Source organism: Aphelocoma coerulescens, chromosome 21, assembly GCF_041296385.1.
Source record: "Aphelocoma coerulescens isolate FSJ_1873_10779 chromosome 21, UR_Acoe_1.0, whole genome shotgun sequence".
In the NCBI taxonomy this organism is placed as follows: Eukaryota; Metazoa; Chordata; class Aves; order Passeriformes; family Corvidae; genus Aphelocoma; species Aphelocoma coerulescens.
In genome coordinates, this window is record NC_091034.1 from 7,601,263 (window position 1) to 7,624,555 (window position 23,293).

The window sequence follows — 23,293 nt, forward strand, 5'->3', positions numbered from 1 at the left end:
CCCCAAACCCCCGGAGAATCTCTCACCCCTGGAACATCCAGCCCCAGCTGGACAGGTATTTATGAGGCTCCAATCATCACCGCAGCTTTTGGCCTAATGAAGAAGCCGAGCGGGGCTTTTAATTCATTAAGAAATGAGCCCAGACGGCTCCCCGGGCTGGGGAGTGGGGAGGAAACCAGGAACAAAGAGGAATTAACCCCAGGGGATGGAGGGGAGGGAAAGGCAGGGAAGGATCAAACGGAGCCTGGTGCTCTCCGTTCTGCCGCTGGCTGTTAACGCGTTTTCAGCCTAATTCCCGACTCGGCCCCACGGACATTAATCCAATTTCTTTGCTCGGCTCAGACAAATAACACGGGGTGCACTCCCCTCCGTGCATCACCAACCAGCTGGGGCTAAAAACCTGCTGGAGAGCCTCAAAATATCCAACCATTCCTAAGGTAAAATCACCCGGGCAAGGGGGGAGGCGAAAAACCTCGCGAGTGACCAAACCCACGGGATAACCAGGCTGCGGGATGACCAGAGCGGGGCCGAGCATCCTCTGCCTGCGGGATGTGGCGCGGGGGACAAAGGGGACGCTGGCACACTCACTGCAGTCCCCCTGGGCGGCCACCAGGATGTTTTTCTGCTGGGTGCAGGCTCGGACGTGCAGCTCGCACTCGCTGCCGTAGGTGTTGCCGTCGGTGCCGCACACGGGCTGCGACGAGGGGACGCACTCGGTGGGGCACACGCAGCGCCCCGTCTCCGCCTCGCAGATGGCCCCGAACTGGCATTTGCCGCAGCGCTCTGGGCACAGCAAGGACAAAAGCGGCGTTAAAACAGCGGGGAAGGCGTTGCTGGCTCGCGGTAGAGCTCGTGGAACTGTCTGGAAGCAAAGCTCATCTTTTTTTAAGGGACACCTTGCGCTGTCCCAGCTGGCTCCAAGCCCCGGCCAGCCCGGACGTTTCCAGGGATGGGGGAGCCGCAGCTTCTCTGGGTAACCTCCCCACCCTCCCAGAGAAGAAATGAGTCCCAAAATCCCATCCAAGCCTCCTCACGCAGCTCTAAACCCCAGTAAGGCAGAAATAAAAGCTCGCTGCACCCTCCTCCCGCTGCACGTCCCCGGGGCGAGGCAGGGATGCAGGAGCAGGGAGAGGCTGGAAAAAAAGCAGGAACTCCTCCTAAAAACCATCAGGGCCAGGAGAAAGGGGCTAAAATGTCACTGTCGCCGTGGTTCTCAGAGCTAAAGAGGTGGGAGAGAGCACAATTACGGGGAGCAATAAATCAGCCACGGGCGCCGGGGTGGGGGGAGAGAGGCAGCAGATTCCCACAGGAAGAGGCGGTGGGAAGGGGGATTCCACCTCCAGCTCGATTCTTCTGCTGGCTGCAGGTGGAACATCGCACCTGACACGCTGACAGCCAGGCTGGGGGCACAAAAACCCCTTTATTTGGTAAAAATTCCCTCTCCAAGCAGCTCTCCCTCCTGCAGGAGACACCAGGCAGCACAGCCCCCGACTCCTGGGTGTTCACTGATTCATCCTCTCCTTCCAGCACCTCCCTTCCCTCCCTGCCAGCCCCATGCCTCCTCCATTTTGCCAGGAATTTGGCTCCAAGGTGCTTTTCCTGCTTTTTCTCCTCCACACAGCAGCTGCTGCCTTGGCATGGGGGAGGAGGAGGCACCAGCCCCCTGCTCGGTTCGTGCTGGTGGCCTGGAGGTTTTTATCCGTGGCACAAATCCTGAGCCACACACGGGATCTGCAGCTCAGGACAGGGGATGCTGAGGGCAGCCAGCTCCTCATTCCCAGCCGGAGGGTTTGGGGCAGAAAATCTGTATTTGATCAATCTGCAATTAGCCCAGCTCTGCCTGAACGTCCCAAAGATTTGGTTCTGGGAGAACCAAGCTTAGCCCAGGCTGTGCCCGGCTGCAAACCCTGACTGGCAAAGCTGTGCTGGCACAGGGAGCAGATGGAAGTGCCTGGAGCAGGGAATGGGCACGGCCCTGAGAGCTCCAGGAGTGTTTGGACAACGCTCCCAGGGTGGGATTTTGGGGGTGGATTCAGGGATCCCTGCGGGTCTCGCTCAGCTCAGACATTCCGTGGCTCTGTGCTGTGGGAAGGGCTGAGCTGCGTCTCCGTGGTGGGATCTCCTTAGGGATCGGGATGGATCCCGCTGAGCTCACCCCTGAGGCAGAGCCTTCTCTGCAGGGCAGCTCGGGGAGGGTTTGCTGGGTCAGGGGACAGCGCCAGGCCTGGTGTTCACAGAAGGACAACTCCCAACTCATCCCGAGCTTTCCCACTGCCCCGCATCCCTCAGTGAGGAAGGAGCACCCAGGGTGGAGCCTGGATCCTCTCCCAGTGCCCTCCTAGGAGCTGAAACACAACCCAAACCTGTCTGTCCCCACGGGCAGTGCCACCTCTGTGCTTGGGTCACTGTCTGTCCCTGTGTGCCAGCCCGGGCTGGGGCGAAGGGAGGAGGAACAACAATGGCAAAACAACAACGACAAAACAACACCAATCCCAGCCCAAATCTCACCACAAGGCCCCTCATGCTTGACCCTGGTGTCCCTCTTGAGGTTGCAGGCCATGAACAACAACCAAACAACAACAACAACCAAACAATAACAAAACAAGACCCAGCCCAAATCCCACCACAGGACTCCTTGTCCTTCACCCTGGTGTCCCTCTGGAGGACACAGGCCAACAACAACAACAAAGCAACAACCCCCACCCGAAATCTCACCACAGGACCCCTTGACCTTCACCCTCCCGTCCCTTTTGAGGTCACAAGCCAACAACAACAGCACAGCAACAAGAAAACAATCCCCCAGCCCACATCTTATCACAAGGCCCCTTGTGCTTGACCCCAAAGTCCCTCTTGGGAGAGCACAGGCCCTAAACCACAACAAAACAACAAGAAACCCCCAATCTTACCGCAGGGCCCCTTGTGTTTGACCCTGATGTCCCTCTGGAGCACGCAGGCCATGGCGTCCAGCTCGCAGGGGTTGCCGTAGGTGCGCTGGTCGGTGCCGCACACGGGGTCGTAGCGGCCCTGGCACTGCTGCTGGCACTCGCACACGGCCTCCTGGTTCTTCACCACGCAGGTGGCCCCGAAGGAGCACTCCACGCTCAGGCAGGGGCTGGGCGTGCCCAGGTCTGCAGAGGGGACAGGGACAGGCGCGGGTGGCTCGGGCGGGTGCCGGCGCGGGTGGCGGGCGCTGAGCGGAGCAGGACGTGCCAGCGTCCCCAGCCACGGGGCCACCTGCCTGCCCCGAGCCGTGGCACACGCACAGAGCTGCTGGGCTCACCCCCGGGCCCCGTCCCCTCCATGCTGCCCCACCATGCCCGGCTCAGCACGGTCCCCATGCGTGGCAGAGGTTAGGGATGGGCAGCAGGCACGGGATCGTCTCCCTGCATGCCAGGAACAGGATTCCCACCCCGTCCCCTCCATCCTGGGCAGAACCTTCCACAAAGCTCCCACAGGGAGAGCTCCCTTCCCTGGGATCCGCACCCTCGGGATCACACTGGAAAACTCATGCTGGCACCCCCCGTGGGATTCCCCAGCAGGACCTGGCTGGAGAGGACACACACAGCTCCAGCACACTGCTCATCTCCCAGGGAGCTGCTGTGGGGCAGCATGGGGACATCCCGTGCCCTTCCTTCATCCCAGCCCTTGGGAAATGACTCCAGCAGAGCCCTGAGGCTCCCAGGGATTGGTAATCCCACAGAAGCAGCATTCCCTCTGGATCCACCACCCCAGCCGAGCAGTGGCACCTCCCCTGGGGATGCTCAGCAGTGACAAAGTGCCAGCAGAGAGCACAGGCCATGTCCCACTCCCTGCTGGCAGGGAAATCCCAGGGATTCCTCCCCATTCCCAACCAGGAATTCCCTCCAGGAATCCCCCCCCACCACCACCCAGGAGCCAAGGGAGGAGTGGGGACAGAGCCAGCACTGCCCAGTGACCCTCCGGACAACGGCCCCGAGGGGCTGGGGCAGGGAAAGGACACCAGGGATTCCACCTGTGCTGGACAGTGACAAGGACACAGGACAAGGACACGGGTGGGGACACACAATGCAGCCCAGAGGAGATGGAGCAGCAGCAGACACAGCGCAGCCCCGGCAGCGAGGCAGGCACGGAGCCGTGAGCTGGGAAAGGTCCCTCTGGAGCGGCCCTGGGCACCTCCCCGGCTGGCACCACGGCAGTGGCACCTCTGCAGGGCAGGAGCCGGGCAGAAGCCCTGTGCCAGACGCCGGGAAGGGCCCGGATCGGGATCTGCCTCTCTGGGAAGCACCTACCAAGTCACAGCCTAGAGCCGAGGGTCTGCAAAGAACAGGGAAAGGGGGACAGTTCAGGCACAGGGACACGGCTCCAGCCCCTCTCCAGCTCTCTCCCCAACTTCCCAGCAGCTCTGAGCACTTCCCAAGGACCAGGAATTGCTCCCTGGGGTGCTGCTCCCATCTCTTTGCCTCCCTTTTTTCCACGTCCCCCCAACACGCAGACACAGCTTCCACGGAGAAATTCCCTCCGATGGACACGATTTTCCTGGGCATGAAGCAAAGATAATCCCTGGTTTGAGATCCAGGCTCACATTCCTGCCTCGGGAAGCACGGGAATGGGAGTGGGAGCACAGGGAGAGGCCAGCCCTGATGGGGAACCCAGCCCTGACACTCCCTGTCCTTCTCCAGCAGGAAACCTGCAGAGAGGCAGCACATGAAGTCCCAAATCCCAGCCTGGAATATCTCGCACACAGCCATGAGCCACCCCCAGGCATCTCTGGGGGGGTTGGCACCAACTTTGCTGTGGGTGGGAGCAACGAGGACCTGCTGGGCTGGGCTTTAATCAAGACCTGCTTTGGTTCCTGGCCCTGCCCCATCCTGGAGGGAGGGAAACTGAGGCACGGGGAAAGCAAAGCGCTCTTTGTGCACCCTGGGTGATTCCAGTGCGTGATCCTTTACCTGCTGCTGAGCCTGGAAGTGCTCCACACCAGGCTTGGAGCAACCTGGCATAGCAGGAGGTGTCCCTGCCTGTGGCAGGGGGCTGGACCTAGATGATTTAAGATCCCTTCCAACCCAGCAGACACCTAACGAAGCCCAGGGATCTGGGAATCCCAGATTCTGGGAATATCCAGGGAATACTGAGCTCTCCTGCCAGCTCAGCTGGGGGTGCCCATGGAGAAGAGGCACTGAAGTCACCTTGGAACCCACCCATCCACGCCTGGGACACGCAGTGAGCTCCGGCACCGCTCCACGGGGAAATATTCCCGGAATGGAGCCACTTCCGAGCACAGCCAGCTCCTCAGAGCCTGGGAGAGGGAGCCGGGATCTCTGTGGAGCTGGGATCGGCAGGGACAGGCAGGACACACAGCTGGGACAGCACGGGGAGAAGCGCCACAGCCCCGGGCAGGCAGGAACTCCGGGAAGGAGGAGGTGGGGAAGCCAGGGGGGTTAGTCAGGAGCAGGAGGAGAGGGAAGATCAACCAGGAGCAGTCCGGAGTGATGCAGCAGCCCGGGGGGGGCCGGCCCAGGAGTGGAGGGCTCCCAGCACCCACCTCTGCTCCCACTCTCCTTTGCCTCGAAGGAAGCATCGGACAAGAGCCCAGCAATTTCCATTCCAGCAGGAAGAGTTTGGGGCGAGGGATGGGACAAACCCCAGGGCAACCTCTCCGTCCTGGGGGGCTCTCAGGCCAAACTAGAGAGAGGTGGGAGCAGTGAGAGGAGGCCAGGAGTGGCCCTGGCCACGGAGGAGGGGCAGAGGCGAGCTCCCAGCAGAGATGTCCGGGCAGGGAGCAGGAGGGTGGTGCCAGGACAGAATTCCTTCCTCCACACAGGCAACACTGTAAAACACAAGACACAGACGAAACAGGAAAGAGAGAGAGAGAGAGAGAAAGAGGGAGAAGAGAAGAGAAGAGAGAGGCAGGGAGGAAAAGACAGATGCAACTACAGAAACCTTCCTTCCTTCCCTGCTGTGCACATCAGCCTCATCCCATCCCTTCTTTCCCAGCTGCACCATCACAGCGCTGAGAGAGGTAAAACCAAGGCTTGGATGGTTTTGTTTGGCTTGGATGGCTTTGTTTGGCTTTGCCTCCCTGGCCTGGCTGCTGGGAAAGGCAGCAGAGCTCAGGGTTTGTCAGACGGCTGCTTGTGAGAGGTTCAAGTGCTGCCAGCCCCTCCCATTCCCTGCCTTTCCCAGCTCCCTGCATGCTCTGCATTCCCACAGCATCGAGGCACGGATGAGCACCCCAGCACTGAGCTCAGAGCTTCTCCTTTTCTGAGCTGATGGGGATCAAAAATCCACTCACACCTCCCAGGGACGGGCAAAGGACTGCCCGGATCTGTCACGGGCACTCTGCAATCCCAGGTTTTGGCAGACAGAGCCCTGGCTTTGATTCATTCCCCCCCTTTTTTTGCTCCTATCCCACCAGGATGCAGCTCCTGGAAGCAGATGTGCGCTGGCCTGGAGGGAGGGGAGTTGGGAGGGAGCTGAAATAAAGGAGAGGGAGATGGAGAGAGGAACGGCAGGTGCAGCAGGAGCACATCCTGCAGCTCCTGGCCTTCTGCCACGGAACACGGCGGAAACGATGAGTGGCTGGTGCTCAGGAGCAGCGTGAATTCCCTGCTCTTCCCAGAAATTTGGGAAGTTTTGGCCTCTAAAGGAGGCACAGGGGAGGGTTTGAAGAGAGCCCAGGGAGCCAGGGCTGCAAAAAATCCCCCTCCTGGGATCACAGCCCTTCCCACAGGGAAAACTCAGGGAATTGACTCCCAACCATTCCCTCACCAGAAACACGGGGAAATGGATGCTTAAAAATAACAGCTGTGGTTATTCCGAGTGGGATTTTGGGAGCCTGACAAACTCTTTTCCAGCAGCTGGGTCTGGCAGCCTCGAAAGTCTCCAGCAGGAGCACAAAGCCAACAAAACCCATCCCCACCATGGGGTTCTAATTCCCAAGTACTTCAGGAGGTTCAATCCAGCTGATACCTGATAAAACATCAGCTCAAAAGAACAGGACGCGATTCCAGAGGTGGGAAAAACCAAACTGAGCTGAAATGAACGACCTGTAACTCATCCAAATCAATCCAGTGGCTGCTTTAACCTCCTTCACTTCCTGGGGGAGAATCTTAACGCTGGACATTCCCAGCATCCTAAGGATCCAAAGCCCCATCCTATCCCATCCTCCTCAGAAAGGTCCATGGGGAAGCTTCTCCTAGAGACGAGACAAAGACACAGTGAGAGCTCCAGAGAGAGCACAGTGGGAGGAGTTCCCGGCGGAGAGCACCTGGAGCTGAGAGAAGCAGGCAGGCATGGAAGGGAGGGCATGGAAGGGGTTTGGAGACTGGCACTACCCTGGGAGGAGTGGGAATGGGTGGCATGGACAGCAGGGAATGTGGTGGGGAGTGAGAGAGACCAGCTGGACATGACAGACACGTGGTTCAAACACGGAGTGTCCCCCGTGTCACACACCAGACAGAGACAGACCACGGACAGCGAGACGGGCACACACCGGGGCTGCTGGAAGGACAGAAACACGGAACGAGGGACATTCCAGGCTGCCTGGACACAAGGCTGAGCCCGTGGCTTGCTCAGTGGGCACCCATTTGCAGCTTCCCAGCATCCCACCCTGCCTGGAGAGGGATGGGAAGCGCCATGGGGTGGGTGAGGGACCAGCATCCCCATGGGATCAAGGGACCAGCATTTCCCACAGGACAGGGGCGGACCAGCACTCCTGTGGGATGATCTGGGAATCAGCATCCCTCCCTCATCCCAGGGTGAGCAGGACCAGCATCCCCATGGAACAACATCCCTGAGGGATGATTTGGGGACCAAGATCGATCTGGGGACCAAGATCCCCACGGGACAATTTCGGGACCAGCACCCCCGTGGGAAGGAGGGCCCGGCACCCCCATGGGCTCCCTGCCGGCGGTCTGTCCTTACCGCAGGGCCCGCTGTGCTTGACGGGGATGGCAGCCTGCTGCTGGCACTCGGCCCGGCGGCGCTCGCAGTCGCTGCCGTAGGTGCGGCTGTCGCGGCCGCACAGGGGCCGGAAGGCGCCGTCGCAGGTGAGGCGGTCGCAGGAGCAGCGCGCGGCCCCGCGCCGGTTCAGGCACACGGCGTTGAACTTGCACTCGTCCTTGCACTTGTCTGCGGGGGAGGATGAAGCCGTTTTGGGGGTTTTTGTACCCTTTTTTCTTTTATGTATATCGTCTGTATTCTTTACTTGTAGCCTGTTGTGCTGGGGGCTGGTTTTCCCAGCACTTTTCCATGCCCTTTCCCTAGGCAGAAAGACAAAGCATATTCCAAAGCCCCTATCCTATCTCGGTTCTCCCTGGCTACCAAGGCTCAAAAATAGCTCTTCGGACACGTTTCCAGCAACAAAACGCTGATCCAGCTGAGCTGGATCTTTCTTGGTCCCAGAGGATTTCTGGAAGCCTCATTGTCCCATCTGGGGTGCCAAAAAACTGGTGCCTGAGGTGGCCACCTAAAAACAGAGGCCAGGCAAGGACAAGGGAATAAAGGTAGGTGTTTATTGGAAGGGCTTTCAAAGGTGCACCCTGGGCGGGCCAAAGGCTCCACCCGAGACAGACCCTGGGTCACGGGTCCTTCACACTTTTATAAGTTTGGTCCATTTGCATATCAGGGTTAATTTTCCAATTATAACCTCAGTTAATGATGTCATTACCCCAAGTTTGCCCTTGCTCTTCAGAGGCTTTTGGTTTACACATTTTGGGGCCTGGGACAATCCGGGTGTCCTTGGAGAGCAAACCTAAAGAGAGTTTGTTATGTCTGACCAGCACGAGAGAACAGCAGCTGAGAGGCCACAGGAAACGTCAGAGTGACCCAGCAGGCAGCGCGGGGTTTGAAAAATAGAAAAGTTAAAACCTAAGGCATCAAAAGTAAAGTCCCATCCGAGGGGGGGAAGACTTAGAAGGGCCTTGACCCGGGGCAGGGGAATTGCATCACCACTTCTGCTCCTAATTGGTGCTTTTTTGTCAATTATGCTAATTCACCAAACTTATCAAACTGTGTGCACCCCCGCTGGGGGCTGGGCTTTCGTGAGCCCTCTCCGTAAGCGCCCCTGGAGGCCTCCAAACAAAGATCCACTTTTAATTTACCTCCTCACCACAATTAGCTCCAGTTTCATTTCCAGGTTGGGAAAAAGGCAACAGGGACAGGCCAGCAGCGCTCACACCCGCCCTGGGCACAGCGGGATGGGGGTCAGGGGATGCTCCCGCTGCCCCGAGCGCTGCGAGGGAGGAGGAGGAGGAGGAGGAGGAGGAGGAGGAGGATGGCAAGGCACTCACCCTGCTGCTGGCACTGCCCCGAGCGCACCTTCTGGATGTCCAGCCCCCGCACGGCCCCCGAGCGCCCCATCACGCACTCGTTGTCGTAGGTGACGCCGTCGTCGCCGCACACGGGGTCCCTCCTCGGGGGGCAGCTCTCGGGCCGGGGCAGCAGCTCCGCCTGCCGCGTCCGGGGGTTCACCCGGCACACGCGGTTCGGGTCGGAGAGGACGCTCTTGCAGGGGTCTGGGAAGGGAGGTGGGAGCAGGGAGTCATTCCCTGCCCAAATCGGTGCTTCCCAGGCTCTGCTCCTTCCCTGCATGGCCCCAAAAGGCCCCCAAAGATCCCCTTGTGCCCCTAAGGACTCGTTCCTTACTGAGGGTACCTGACCTTTCCAAAGGGAACAGTGCTGGGATAAACTCTGCCTCTCCTCCATCCCAAGCTGCCCTCGCACCCCTCTGCCCCTTTCCTGGGATAAACTCTGCCTTTCCCCCATCCCGAGCTGCCCTCGCACCCCTCTGCCTCTTTCCTGGGATAAACTCTGCCTTTCCCCCATCCCGAGCTGCCCTCACACCCCTCTGCCCCTTTCCTGGGATAAACTCTGCCTTTCCCCCATCCTGAGCTGCCCTTGCACCCCTCTGCCTCTCTCCTGACCCACACAAACCTTCTGAGTCCAAGGAATGTTTGCAGGGTGCTTGGGACTCCCACCCTGCTCTTTATCCCTCCCTGGCTTCCCAAAGTGCTGGGAGAGCCCTGGAAGCAGCCAGGGCCCCATGCTGCCATGCCCCACATCTCTAATCCAGGTTTAGGCTCTAATCTAGGTTTATCTGGATGCCCATCTCTGATGAGCTGAGCTCACTTCAGCACACCAAAAACACGGGGAAAACAGGTGCTGACTGCTCCTAATCCCGAAGGATTTTCCCTCCCTTGCCAAGCACCTGGGGAGCGCTGATTCCTTGTCTGCAATTCCAGAAGCACCATGGGATATTCCCACCCTTTAATCCCTGGAATCCCTGCACTGAGAAGGGCAGGAAACAACAACAATAATCGGGATCTCCCTGTCTGCCATCCCCACACCCCATGGGAATGGTGTAGGACAGGGTTCCAGCTGGACTTGTCCCTTAAGGCTGGTCTAGGACAGGGTCCCAGCTGGACTTGTCCCTTTTAGCACGGAAATGAAGTGACCCCCACTGTCCCAAAGCACATCCCAAACCTTTCAGCTCACCCAGGAGCCCAAATTCCTTCAAGCACTTCCAGGTCCTACAGCCCTCCCTGAGCTCCTGCTGCTTCCCAGCTAAAACCAGGAGCTCCTGGAAGCTCCAATCTTATTCTGCACCCTAAAAACCCCGGAGCTCCCAGCACGACATCCCCTCCCTCCCAGAGCAGTGGGAGCACCACCCAAGCTCTCCCAGCTTCCCAGCCCGGCCCCAAAACGCTGCCACGCTGCTTCCCCGGGATCAGTGCCTGGCGGGATGCTTTAATCCCAGGAGCTGTTTGGGATTCTGGGGAGCAGCAGGCTCTGTGCCAAAAGCACAGCCAGGGGCCTCCAGGGAGCAGCAGGAGGGACAGAAGGTGGCACAGATGCTGGAGTTGCTCTCTGGGTCAGTGGGGCTCGAGCACAAACACCCCGAGGGAAGCGGTGCCTTGGTCTCAGTGTCAGCAGCTGTCACCCAGTGACCTTCTGCTGCCCAGAGTGACCTGTTTGTGCCCAACCAGACCCTTCTGCTGCCCAGAGTGACCTCTGTGCCCAACCAGACCCTTCTGCTGCCCAGAGTGACCTGTTTGTGCCCAACCAGACCCTTCTGCTGCCCAGAGTGACCTCTGTGCCCAACCAGATCTTCTGCTGCCCAGAGTGACCTGTTTGTGCCCAACCTGACCTTTCTGCTGCCCAGAGTGACCTCTTTGTGCCCAACCTGACCTTTCTGCTGTCTAAACTGACCTCTTCCTGCCCACACCGCCCTTTCTGAGCTCACAGCAAGCACGCAGCCCAATTTCTCCTCAGCCCTTTCCCACCGCTCTTCCCTCCAACACTCCCACCTCAGCTGGACGCATTTTTAACCCCCTCATCCCCGGGATATTTCAAGCCCCCGGGGGTGCCAGGGGACTCACCACAGGGGCCATCGAACTTCTTGAAGACGTTCTCCTGCTTGTCGCAGGCGTGCTTGTTGAGGTGGCACTGGCTGCGGTAGTCGCGGCCGTCGCTGCCGCACACGGGGCTCTCGGGGACGCCGCTGCACGACGAGGGACACACGCACTTGGCCGCCTGGCCATCGGGGGAGGGGACACACGTGCTGCCAAAGCTGCAGGTCACCTCTGCACAGGGGTCCTTGGAGCCTGAGGGACACGGGAGGGGACGCGGGTGAGGGCACGGCAAAGGTCGCGGTCTCATTCCTCTCACGGAATAACCCCGATATCCCCCCCCAGATCCATCCCTCTGAGCACCCCAAAAAGAGCAGCAATGGATCATTTTCCACCAGCTCCAGCAGATGCCAGAGGCAGAGCCGTTCCCTGCTCCTGAGCAGCGAGTCCATCCCCCCCAGTGCCCACCCACCATGGGGGCTGTAGGATCATTGTGAACCCTCGGCACATGAGGAAGGAGCTCTCTCCCCTCCTGGCCCCTCTCTCCTCTCCTTTCCCACCCTCTCCACCTCTCCTGCAGCCTCTTTTCCCTACAAATGCTCCCTGAGAGCTCCAGGGTCCTCAAGGCCCTTCCTGCAATCCCCAGTCAGAGGAAGAGCTCAAGGAGCAATTCCCTTGCAGACAAATTTGTTTGCCACCTTTTTATTTCCCCCCCCTTTATTTGTGGCTTTCTGATGATTGTTAATTATTACTTGGAATCCGTCTCTCCGTGCTCCCTCCCCTGCACAGGAGCCCCAGCAGGAGCTGGGTGTGGATTCACTGCACAGCCACACAGAAAGGTCAGGCTCATTTCCTGGGAGCTGAGGAGACTGGAGAGGGCTCGTTCCCACAGCTCCGGGCTCGCAGCTGGAATGCCAGCCTGGGGAAGGGCTTTGATCAGCCCCACTTCCAGCTGTGGCAGATGTTTCCTGCCCTGCAGAGGTGCTGGGGGGCAGCGGGGATGTCCCAGAGGGGGTTGGTCCCCACGGGGTTTGCCACACACCCCTGGACCAGCCCTTGGCCAGCATTTTTCCAGCATTTTCCTTTCTTATCACACTCTGCTGACCCCCAAGGAAGAGCTGGTGATTCCCTCAGTGTCCCCTCCCATCCTGTCCCCATCCCCAGGACATCAGAGGTGTCCCAGCACGGGCTGTTCCTCACGGGGCTGTCACACACCCCTGGCTCAGCCTTTGGCCATCCCTTTTCCATCATTTTCCCTCCTTGCCCCACTCTGCTGTCCCCCAACAGAGCGCTGACCATCCCCTCAGTGTCCCCAGCGCTGTCCCCACCCCCTGAGCTCATCCCGGGTGTCCCTGCCCACCCTGGGGACCCGGCACCGCCACTCACCGCAGGCTCCCTTGCTGACCACCTTGATCCTCCTCTGCTGGTTGCACTGGGCCCTGTCCAGCTCGCACTCGTTGCTGTAGGTGGAGTGGTCGGAGCCGCACACCGGGGCCACCACCGGGGCACAGGGACCCTTCCTGCACACGCACGAGGCCTGGCCCGGCTCCGAGGGGCTGCGCTCGCACACGGCCCCGAAGCCGCACAGCATCCCCCGGCACCCTGCGGGCACACGCGGGGACATGGTGGGCACGGGGACACACGGGGGACGTGCAGGGGGCACGGGGATGCATGGGCACAGCGGCGGGCACGGGGACACGCAGGGGGGCACGGGGACACGTGGGGACACACGGGGGATATGCAGGGGGCACAGGGACACGTGAGGACACGTGGGGACACACAAGGGACACGCAGGGGGCATGGGGACACATGGGGACACACAGGGGACATGCAGGGGGCACGGGGACATGGGGACACATGGGGGACACTCAGGGGACACTCAGGGGGCACAGGGACATGGGGACACATGGGGGACACTCAGGGGGCACGGGGACAGACAGTGGGGCACAGGGCTCAGACGAGTGACCACAAGGACACACGGATGGGCACACTAGGCCAGGTGACCACAGGGCCCACACAGGTGGGCACAGAGCCCCAGGGGAGCACACTGCCCACACAGATGAGACACAGTGGCCCAGGTGACCACACGGGTGACCACGCTGCCCCAGACGACCGGAGAGCAGCATCCCCAGCACTCCAGAACGCTCCACCCAAAGCTTTTTTTGGCATTCTTCACACCCCAGCGGCGTTTTCTGCTCCCCGGCGAGCGAGAGGGGAGTCACGGGAAGGAGAAACGTCCTCACCTGAGCGGGCCAGACCTTCCCCCAGCGCTCAGTTCAGACATTTATTGCTCGCTGCTTACGCAGAGCAGCCGCACCCCGTGCCCGGAGCCTCCCGAGGAAATCAGGGATGCGGGAATCTCTTTATCAGCGCAGCTGAATTGCCGGTGGAGCGGGCACGGGTGACTCCCCACGGGTGACAGTGAGAGGTTTGTGCTCCCAGGGCACAGCCTGGCACCCACAGCAGGCGCTGGGGGCAGGGGAATATCAGGGAGTGGTGGAATTATGGAATATCCTGAGCTGGAGGGGACCCACAGGGATCAGAGTCCAAGGGGACTCCGCCCAGACACCCCGAAATCCCACCCTGCATCCCTGGGAGCGTTGTCCGAACGCTCCTGGAGCTCTGGGACATTCCCGGGGAGCCTCTGGGGAGGAAAACCTTTCCCTAAAATCCAATTTCCCCCTTCCCTGGGACAGCTCCGGCCGTTCCTTGAGGTGTTCCCTGCACCAGCATCGCCAGTACCCGCTCCCAGGACACCCCACACGCCACAAACAGAGCCTGACCCACATAACGAGGGAAAAGAGGAATCCTAAAAGGCGAAATCCAGCGCTCGGCGGCGCCTCATTTACACTTCAATTCCCAGGCGTTTGCCTGGAGATTCCGGAGCGGCGACAGCGAACCCAGCACGAGATAAATCCCGGGAAATCAAAGGGAAAAGGACTCTCCTCCTCTCCCGGTATCTGAAGGGATTTATCGTTTTTATGAAGAGCTCCGGGTGGAGTCGGAGTCTCTCCCGCACTTCCCGGCGCTGCTCTTTCCCCCTCTGTGGGCTTTTTTTTGTTAAAATAAAGATGAGCTGTGAAAATCAGAGGGTGCAGGGGAGGCGTCCGGGGGAATGGGAATTGCGGGATTTATCCCGAGGAATGGGGCTGGGGAGCGGGAATGGAGCTGGGGAGCATCACCAGGTGGGCTTGGAGCTGCCTTAGAGGGGAGGGGAAGGGAAAAGGGGGGGAAATGGGGAAAAAAAGGGGGGGAACATCCATGGAATAACCTGTGCCAGGGCCTCACCACCCTCCCAGGAAAGAATTCCTTCCCAAGATCCCACCTAAACCTCCTTTTTTTTCGTTTAAACCCCTTCCCCTTTGTCTCATCCCCCGGTAAATCCGAGCTCCGGAGCTGCCTGGCAGAGCCACGGAGGAGGTGAGGGCAGGGCCTGGATCCAAACCCGAGCTCTGGACCCAAACCCGAGCTCTGGATCCAAACCCGAGCTCTGGACCCAAACCCGAGCTCTGGACCCAAACCTGAGCTCTGGATCCAAACCCGAGCTCTGGACCCAAACCCGAGCTCTGGATCCAAACCCGAGCTCTGGATCCAAACCCGAGCTCTGGACCCAAACCCGAGCTCTGGATCCAAACCCCAGCTCTGGATCCAAACCCAAGATCTGGATCCAAACCCGAGCTCTGGACCCAAACCCAAGCTCTGGATCCAAACCCCAGCTCTGGATCCAAACCCCAGCTCTGGATCCAAACCCGAGCTCTGGACCCAAACCCCAGCTCTGGATCCAAACCCCAGCTCTGGATCCGTCATCCCCGCGCCGCAGGCTCGGGGCACAGCGAGGAGTTTGGCAAACAGTGAGATCTGCGCTCGTCTGCAGCCAAAAAAAACCTCGGAGCTGCCCTTTCCCAAAGCTCCTGAGCCGCCAGGGATGAGGGGGAGCCACCAGGGAATAAAAGGAGGGATCGCTGTCCCCCTCCAGCTGAGCCTCTCAGCAGCGCTGGAGCAGGGACAGGATCATAAATAACAACAAAAACAATAAAAACATCTCCCGGGGAAGGAGGGGAAGCCAAAGGTGTCGCTGGAAATAATTCCCGGCCGGTGTTCGCATCCAGAGCGATTCCATGGGCAGGGAAAGCAGCTCCTCTGCTCTGCCCCAGCCCCAGGCTGAGCTTTCCCGAGCAAAAAGGGCTTTGGGAAGAGATCAAGGCTCAGGGAAAAAGCTGCCTGGGTTCAGAGCCCCGGCTGCAGCTCAGGTGAGCTCCGAGGATCCACCTTTGATCCCGCAGGGAGAGAGCAGAGCAGGAGGTTAATGAGGGGTTCCTGTCCTCTGGCTAATTGGGGAAGGGCAACCAGGCCTCTCCCTGAGCAGCCCAGACAAAAGGAAGGGCACAGACATCCTGAAATCCCAGCCTGAGCATCCCTGGGAGCGGTGTCCGAACGCTCCTGGAGCTCTGGCAGCCTCGGGAATGTCACCGTTCCCTGGGGAGCCTGGGCAGTGCCCAGCACCCTCTGGGGAAGAGCCTTTCCCTAAAATCCAACCTGAACCCCCCTGGCACAGCTCCATGGCACAAGAAAAGGGGGAAAGGAGGGAGGAGACAAGAGAGGAACCTCTGGGGACCCATCCAGGCCCGCTGCACCACCAGAGCTGAGCTGCTCCTGCAGGAACAACACCCCACAGCTCCAGGGCAGTGACACCAACCCAGCCCCAAACCTGACCCCTCAGACACCCCTAATTAGCCCAGCTTCGTTAGCAGGGCAGCCTCTGCCAAGGGGCAGCTCAGCCTCTCCCTGAGCAGGTGCTGGGGCTCCGCAGGAGCTGCCAGGGCAGATGGCACCGGCTCCACCTCCCCGCGTCCGACGGCGCCTGCAGATGTCCAGCAGGGCTGGAGGGACAGCTGGGAACGGGATGGAGCCGTCGTGGCAGAGGGGAAGGGCAGGGCCAGCCTGGGAATGGCCACGAGCCACGCTGGGAATGGCCATGAGCCACCCACAGCTCTGCTCTGCACAGGGAGGGGGGAGCCGGGGTGGGGAGGCAGGAATTGGAGTGGGAAGCTGGAATTGTGTCAGGGTAAGGAGGCAGGAGTTGGTTTGGGAATGCAGGAATCGGTCTGGAGAGGCTGGAATTGGGGTGGGGATGCTGGAGTTGGGGTGGGGAGGCCGGAATAGTGATGCAGGAGTTGGTGAGGGGATGCAGGAGTTGGTTTGGGGATACTGAAATTGGTGTGGGGATGGTGGAATCGAGTCAGTGTGGGGATGCAGGAATTGCTGTGCGGACACAGGGAGAAGGCTCCTTGCCCAGTGCCCTCCTTCAGTCCCTGCCTCCCCAAATGCAGCTCCAGGCAGAGCAGCTCCTCCATCCCTCCCCATCCCACACAGCCTCTGAGCCTCCTGGCGCAGAACGGGGAGGATGGAGAGCGGCTCCATTCCCCATCCTGGGCTCTCCCTTGACAAATCCCGCAGGAAACAACCCCCAGGTCACCGGGAAGGAGCTCGGATTGAGGAGGGATTAACTCCAAGCTGCCTTCGAGTGCTCCAAGCTCTCGAGGAGCTCGAGTTAATGAAGCCCCGAGCTCTCCCACTCAAATGTTTCTGCAGCTTAATAACAACAGTCACAAGTGGAACGGCAACATTGCTCTTCTGCAGTGCACGGAAAAGAGGGGAAGAAAGCTCCTGGAACGGTCTGGGGATTGCTCACAGCTCCCTGCCAGGTCTGTCCCGTATTCCCAGCATCCCAGCAGTGCCTGGACACTGGGAATGGCACAGGAGAGGGGCTCTGGTGGCCACACGGTTCGAGCTTCCCCATCAGCAGGAGCCTTGCCAAGGGCTGAGGAAGGCCCGGAGCGCTCAGGGATGAGGGGGAAGTTGGGAAAACAGGGAGGCAATTCCTGCCTGCTGGAGGCACCGTGGGCATTTGCCAGCCTGGCCCAGCTCCAGATCCCGCGGGATCCCAGCCCTGGGAGGAAAACCATCAGGAAAGCACAGCTGGGAGCTTAATTACGGCGCAGGGGTGGGATGGACCGGCTTCCACGGCTCCGGGTGTCACCGGGAGAGGGAAAAGGCAGGCAAAGGATCCCAAGGAATGACGCTGCCAGGCACAGCCCCAAATCCCGCACAGGGAGGGGGTGGAGAAACCTCCCCTGCAGCACCCCTGGGACCTGCTGGAGCATCCACAGCATTCCCTGCCGGCCCTGCGAATTCCCAGGAAGAGCCCGGACCGAGGAATTCCGTGCCTGTGACAACCACCCCTTTAACCCCGCGCTGTTCCACGGATTAAAAACTGTCGGGAAAACCGCGGGGAGCTCCCCTGCCGGAGCCACGGAAAGCATTCCAGCCGGGAATACAAACCGGCAGCAGGGGATGCATCTCCCCCCATGCCCAGCGCTGCTCCCCAAGGGATGGGCATGGGGGGCACTTTTGGGGCTTTCCCTGTGCCAGAGGGGCAGCGGGAATGGCCGGGCCGGGCATTAATTCCGCCTGAGCGAGGTGCCCGTTGCCATGGAGAGCGGCTGGGCTGGCGCCGGCGGCTCCTGTCCCCCAGCCCAGCCTAGCCTAGCCCAGCCCTGCTGCCATCAATATTCATCGCGCCTCGGGGAGAGACGACGAGCCGCCCAATCCCTCTCCGAGCGCTGGGAAGAGCCACGGGAAGAGCCGGGAATTCATCCCTGGGCGAGCATCCCCCCTCCCGACATCAACCGGAGCCCGAAATCAGCGGCAGGAAAAGCTGGGAGCACAAAGCTGCGCCCAGGCACTGCTGCTTGGGCTCTGCTCCCTCCGGGACACGCCGGCCCCACGTCCCCAAGCCCTGGTTTTGTTCATTTTCACCCATTTCCTGCTGAAACCGGGCCAGGAAAAATCCACCTGGGAGGGAGGTTTGAACCTGGGAGGTTTTCACACGCAGAGAGCCCCAAAATTCCTCACAGAGCCAAGAGCAGGGAGGCAGGGAAAGGCCAGGAAAATCCCACCTGGGAGGGAGGTTTGAGCCTGCTCTCACCTGCCTGCACCCCAACACACACAGAAACAGCCCCAAATTCCTCACAGTACCGAAAGCAGGGACCTGCCCAGATGGGAGGCAGCTCATGGAAAGGCAGGGTCAGGAAGGGAGGGAAAAACCAGGACAATCCACGTGGGATGGAGGTTTGAACCTGGGAGGTTTTCACACGCAGAGAGCCCCAAAATTCCTCACAGAGCCAGAGCCCAGGGCAGGGAGGGAGGGAAAATCCCCGCCCAGCTCTGCAGCCCCGTCTGGGAGGGGAAAGGGCCCCCCCAAATCCCAAACTGGGGATCCCCAGCTGGCAGAGCTGGGCAGGCTGGAGGAAGGTGAGGACCTGGCCCAGAAAATCGAGAGGTGACAACGCTCGGGGAGCCCAGAAGAAGCCAGGCAGGGGCCCTGCTGGCTGTCCCCAAGCACTCCCTGCCTGCCAGGACCTGCCTGATCCTCACCCGCTGCCTCTCTCGGGGCAGGGAGCCCCTTCCTTCACCCCAAACCCGAGCTCTGGCTTTGCCAGGCCGGACAATGACCCTGCCCCACCAAACCTCCGGGCACAGTTCTGGCTCCCACAGCCCTTTAGAGCACCCTGAGAGCAAACCCAGGCCAGGAGATCCCAGCTCCCGAGCACACCTCAGCCCAATCCCAACCATTCCCAAGCTCAGCCTTGTCCCAGCCTGCCGAGGACGCCCAGAACCACATCAAATCCACCCCAGGGATGATCAGAGCACCACCAGCACGAGCAGAACCAGCAAAACCCATCCCCTTCCCTACCCTCTTCCCATGTTCCCTGTCCCCCTCTGCCTCCTGCACCCCACACCAGGAATTCGCTCCCCGGGAGCCTTGGCAGCCCCCCAAAAGTGGGATTTTTTTTTTTTTTTTCCATCTCCTGTGGGGGCACCGGGGACCTTTTGGGAGTCTGGCATCTGGCTGGGCCGGGCCGTTCGTATTTCGGAGCCCTGAGCAAGGAGTTCCACCCACGGAGGTTTTTATTTTGCGCTCGAGATGCCTTCCCCGGGCCAATTTTAGATTAATCACATTTTTATCTCGCATCCGTTTTTTCCCCCCGCCTCCTTCCCCACCCCCGGCAGGGGAGGCAGGGGAAAAAAAAGCAAAAAAAGGCAACAACGGGGTTATTAATTGGCTGCTGATTTCTGCTGGGCTCTTATCTGTGCACGTGGAGGTGGAGGCAGAGCCTGCCAGCAAAGGCAGGGGTTTTAAGCCTGGTTTTTAAAGGGAACAAAGCTCCTGTGATGGTTTTATCTCAGCCTGGGCTTGCCTGCCCGGCATCCAGCAGCTCCTGAAGCTGATAAGAGCATCATTATAAAAATAAAAACCCACCGAAGTTCCTCCTCTGCGAAACCAGAGGAAAGGTGGGAGAGGCAATTCCAGAGGCAGGGATGGCCCAGGGCAAATGGAAGCCTGCAGGGGCTTCCAGGCAAGGACCTTCTGCAGCCTTCCCCTGCTTCCAGCTGGGAAAACCCCTGGAGAAAGGGAGCACTGGGGGACACCTGCCCTCGCTCCACACCCAAACCCCGCGTCCCTCAGCGCTGGCAGGGATGTGCTGCGGGGCTCAAACGGATCGGGGGCTCGGGAGACTTTTCCCTGAAGGAAAGGGCAGCGCTGGAGAGGCTCCCGCTGTCCCCAAGCCCCCCCCGGGCACAGGGACAGCTCTGCACTCACCATCCCTTGGCGGCGGCGGCGTCTGCGTGAAGTAACTGTTGGGTTTGTCTGCAAGGGAACAAAAACACGGAGCTGTCACAGCTTCCTGGGCACAACCCCTCCTCTCCTGCCCCCAGCCCTCTCTTGGGATGGCGTCTCCTCCCTTCCCGAGCAGGTTTGACTCCCAGGAGGTGCTGGAGCCGGGAGGGAGCGGCAGAAACGGGAGCTGGGATCACCAAAAGCTGGTTTGGGAGCCCAGGTATCGATGGAGCATCTCTGGTGTGGGATGTGGGAGCAGCCCCCGGCGCCTGGCAGGGCTGGGATGTGCCTCGGCCTGTCCTGCCCCAGCTCCTGGGGGCTGTGAGGCCGATCCTGCTGTGGGTCACCCCAAACACACCCCTGGCCACGGGCTCAGCAGGTCATCCCCGAGCAGGGCGCAGCGGGGATGCTGAGGCCTCCAAAAAGTGGCAGAGAGGGGTGGCAGGAGGTGAAAGCTGCCGTGGGTGTGACCACAGGGCCCAGGCAAGGGTCACACCTTGTCACCTGCCACCCCTCTGTGTTTGGGGGTGCAGGTGGGAGCTGAGCTCCACTCAGGCTCCAAAATCCTGAGTGGGAAACACCCAAAGCCTGGGATTTGTGATGTGCCCAGGGCAGCAGAGCCAGGCCGTGCAGAGATAACCCCGCCCCACCACGCTCCATCACCTGGCCCTGCTCCTGCCCGGCTCCCTGAAGCCATCCATGTGTTTTCCAGCGTTTATTCCCAACCCAGGGAAACGGCGGCGCATCCCAAAGCCGGGCTGGAGGATCTGCCTGCCCCCCGGGGGCTTTTCCCACAGCAGGTGTTCGGCACTTCCCAGCTCAGGGAGGTCAAAGCCGGCCCTGGATGATGGAATTTTCCTCCACAGGCGTCGGGAAGGGGAGCAGCCGTGCCGGCAGGAGGTGATGGAGCCTGACAGGAATACCTGGATGCATCCACACCCAAGGGTGGGATCTACTCAGCTGCACCAGGGATCAGATTAACAGCCAAACCTCAGGGGGAAAAATTCCCCCTGTTTGCTGGTTCCTCAGAGCAGGGATCCTGGAGCAGCCCGGGAGACACATTTCCCACTCTCTTGGGCTCCAAGGTCCAGCAGTTTGCTGGGAATGAGGGAACACCAGAATTCCTGAGCCAGGGCAGGGCTCCCAGGAGCCCATTTTGCCCCTCACCTCCCACCAGCCCTGCCCAAATCCTCACATCCCCCCGGATCATCACCCCCAGCACACCGGGATTTGGGGTGGGACCCCGCCGGGAGCGGCAGCGGGCGGGAGCTGGGCTGGCCCACGCACGGCCGCCCTCACAACTCTGGGCCAGCATCTGACAGGGGAAAGTGGGGCAGAGCCACGCAGGGAGCTGGCAGCCCCTGGATTGTCCCCAACGGAGCGAGGAGCTCCAGGAAAAGCCGCGCTGGCAGCACCGGGAGCCCCCCAAACGCCACCTGCCTCGCCCTCCCCTGCTCCAGGGACACCTACAGTTATTGAGGAAGAGCAGCACGGCGAATCCCAGCGTGGAGGTGGCCAGCAGGATGAGGCAGATGTTGCAGGGGATCATGAAGTAGCGCACGACCAGGGACACCTTGTGCTGGTACAGCCGGTCCCGCTCCAGGGCTCCTGGCGCCATGGGGTACTGGCACGCTGTCATGCTCGGTGTCACAGCCCGCCCGCCGGCCAGCCAGCCCAGAAGGGTCGCCACGAGGCTCGCATGGATCCCTTTCCCCCCTCCCCGCTGGTTTTCGGCAGCCTAAGTTGTCCCAGAGGTTCCCATCTCGGCTCGCAGCCGGGCTGCGGGCACCTTCAGGAGTTTGTGCCCGGCGCTGCCATGGCAGTGGCGCAGCCGCGGGTACAGCTCCCAGCCCGCTCCGGAGGGCTCGGCGAGCCCCTGGTCCAGCCCGGAGGGTGTCAATCCACACCTGCCCGCAGAAAGCAAACGCAAATCCCGGCGCTGAAAGCTCTAAATCCGCGGCCGAGCCCACCAGGACAAGGACGAGCTGCTGCTGGGGTGGGAACGGTGGGAATGTCACGGCGGCGACGCGCTCCCGGCGGCAGCGCTGGGACAGGAGCCCTCCCAGGCCCGGGAATATCCGTATCCTCCGGGATATCCTCTCACATCCACGCCGACCTCGCTCCGGGGACGCGGAGCTCCCTCCGCTGTCCAGCGGCTCCTCTGGGACAGCTCCGGCAGCCTCTGACCCTCCGCAGGTCCTCGCAGGCGGCAGCAGCCGAGATTCCCGGAGAAACCCAAGATTCCCGGAGAAACCCAAGATTCCCGGAGAAGCCCAAGATTCCGGGAGCAGCCCAAGATTCCCGGGGATTCCGGGAGCAGCCCGAGGTGCAGCTCAGTCGTGCCACGCTCCAGCCGAAGGCAGCCGCTCCCTCTCCCCCTCCGAGGCTCCGCTCAGAGCCGCGGCAGCTCCATCCCCGCTCCCTCGCCGCCCCTGCCCAGCCGAGCCCAGCGCCGGCTCTCCGGCACCTTCCCAACCCTCCGGCCAGCGGGAAGGGGCCCGGCTCGGCCCGCTGGGCACGGGCACCCTCGCCGGAGGGGGCCAGCTGCCCGCCTCACGCCGCTGGGACATGCCAGCCCTTCCCGGCGAGACCCCAGCTCCGCGCGGAGCCCGGCATGGAGCGGCGGGGGAGCGCTGGGAGCGGCGGCCGCCCTGCCTGGCTGGGTGGGAGGGTGGATGGGAGGGTGGATCCTTAATCCCGGTGGTCTCCGTGCGCCCCCCGCGCAGCGTCAGACAAGGGAGCGGCAGCGCGGAGCGAGCCCGGAGCGCCCGCCCCACGCCCCGGAGCTGCCCCCCTTCCCTCCATCCCTCCCTCCGCCCGCCCCTCGGCTCGACCCCGGCGAGGGGGGGGCACGGCGAGCCCCTCCGAGCGCCAACAAAGGGGAGCGGGGGCGCAGGGGCGCGGCGCAGACAAAGAGCGGGGGCGGCGGGGGTCGCGCAGGAGCCGCTCCCCCGGGACACGGCGCGGGCAGCGCGGAGGGCGCGGCTCCGCCCCGCCGGGGACCCCCCCCCCCCCCACGACCCCCGGCAGCCCCCCGGGATGGGCAGGGAAGGGTGGGAGGGGGTGGAAGGGCTCGGGGGGGTGGGAGGGGGTGGGGGCTCAGAGCCCCGGCCCAGCCCCTCCGCGCACTCGAGATGCCGGGAGGCGGAGAGAGCGCTCACGCCTCGGCCGGCATCGCCCCCCGAGAGACCCCCGGGGACGGCAGAGCCACGGGGAGAGCAGAAAAACCCCCGTTATGATTTTTTTAGGACGTTTTTGGCAAGAGAGGGGCACGGACTGGGCA

General features: G+C 61.4%; 1 protein-coding gene across 3 annotated transcripts in view; it reads right to left on the reverse strand.

The window, feature by feature from the left end:
- The window catches only part of AGRN (agrin), an 87,953-nt gene that overhangs the window by 31,348 nt on the left and 33,312 nt on the right, over nucleotides 1-23,293 (reverse strand). For 2 of the 3 annotated variants that reach the window (XM_069034766.1, XM_069034767.1), the window contains 7 exons: nucleotides 19,993-20,040; nucleotides 12,714-12,929; nucleotides 11,358-11,582; nucleotides 9,270-9,494; nucleotides 7,903-8,109; nucleotides 2,907-3,128; nucleotides 589-783 (listed from right to left, as the gene is read on the reverse strand). In XM_069034766.1, coding sequence (XP_068890867.1) covers nucleotides 589-783; nucleotides 2,907-3,128; nucleotides 7,903-8,109; nucleotides 9,270-9,494; nucleotides 11,358-11,582; nucleotides 12,714-12,929; nucleotides 19,993-20,040 — 1,338 coding nt within the window. Of the gene's footprint in view, nucleotides 1-588; nucleotides 784-2,906; nucleotides 3,129-7,902; nucleotides 8,110-9,269; nucleotides 9,495-11,357; nucleotides 11,583-12,713; nucleotides 12,930-19,992; nucleotides 20,041-20,673; nucleotides 20,737-23,293 lie in introns of those variants that run through there. The other variant, XM_069034768.1, reaches the window with a different exon arrangement.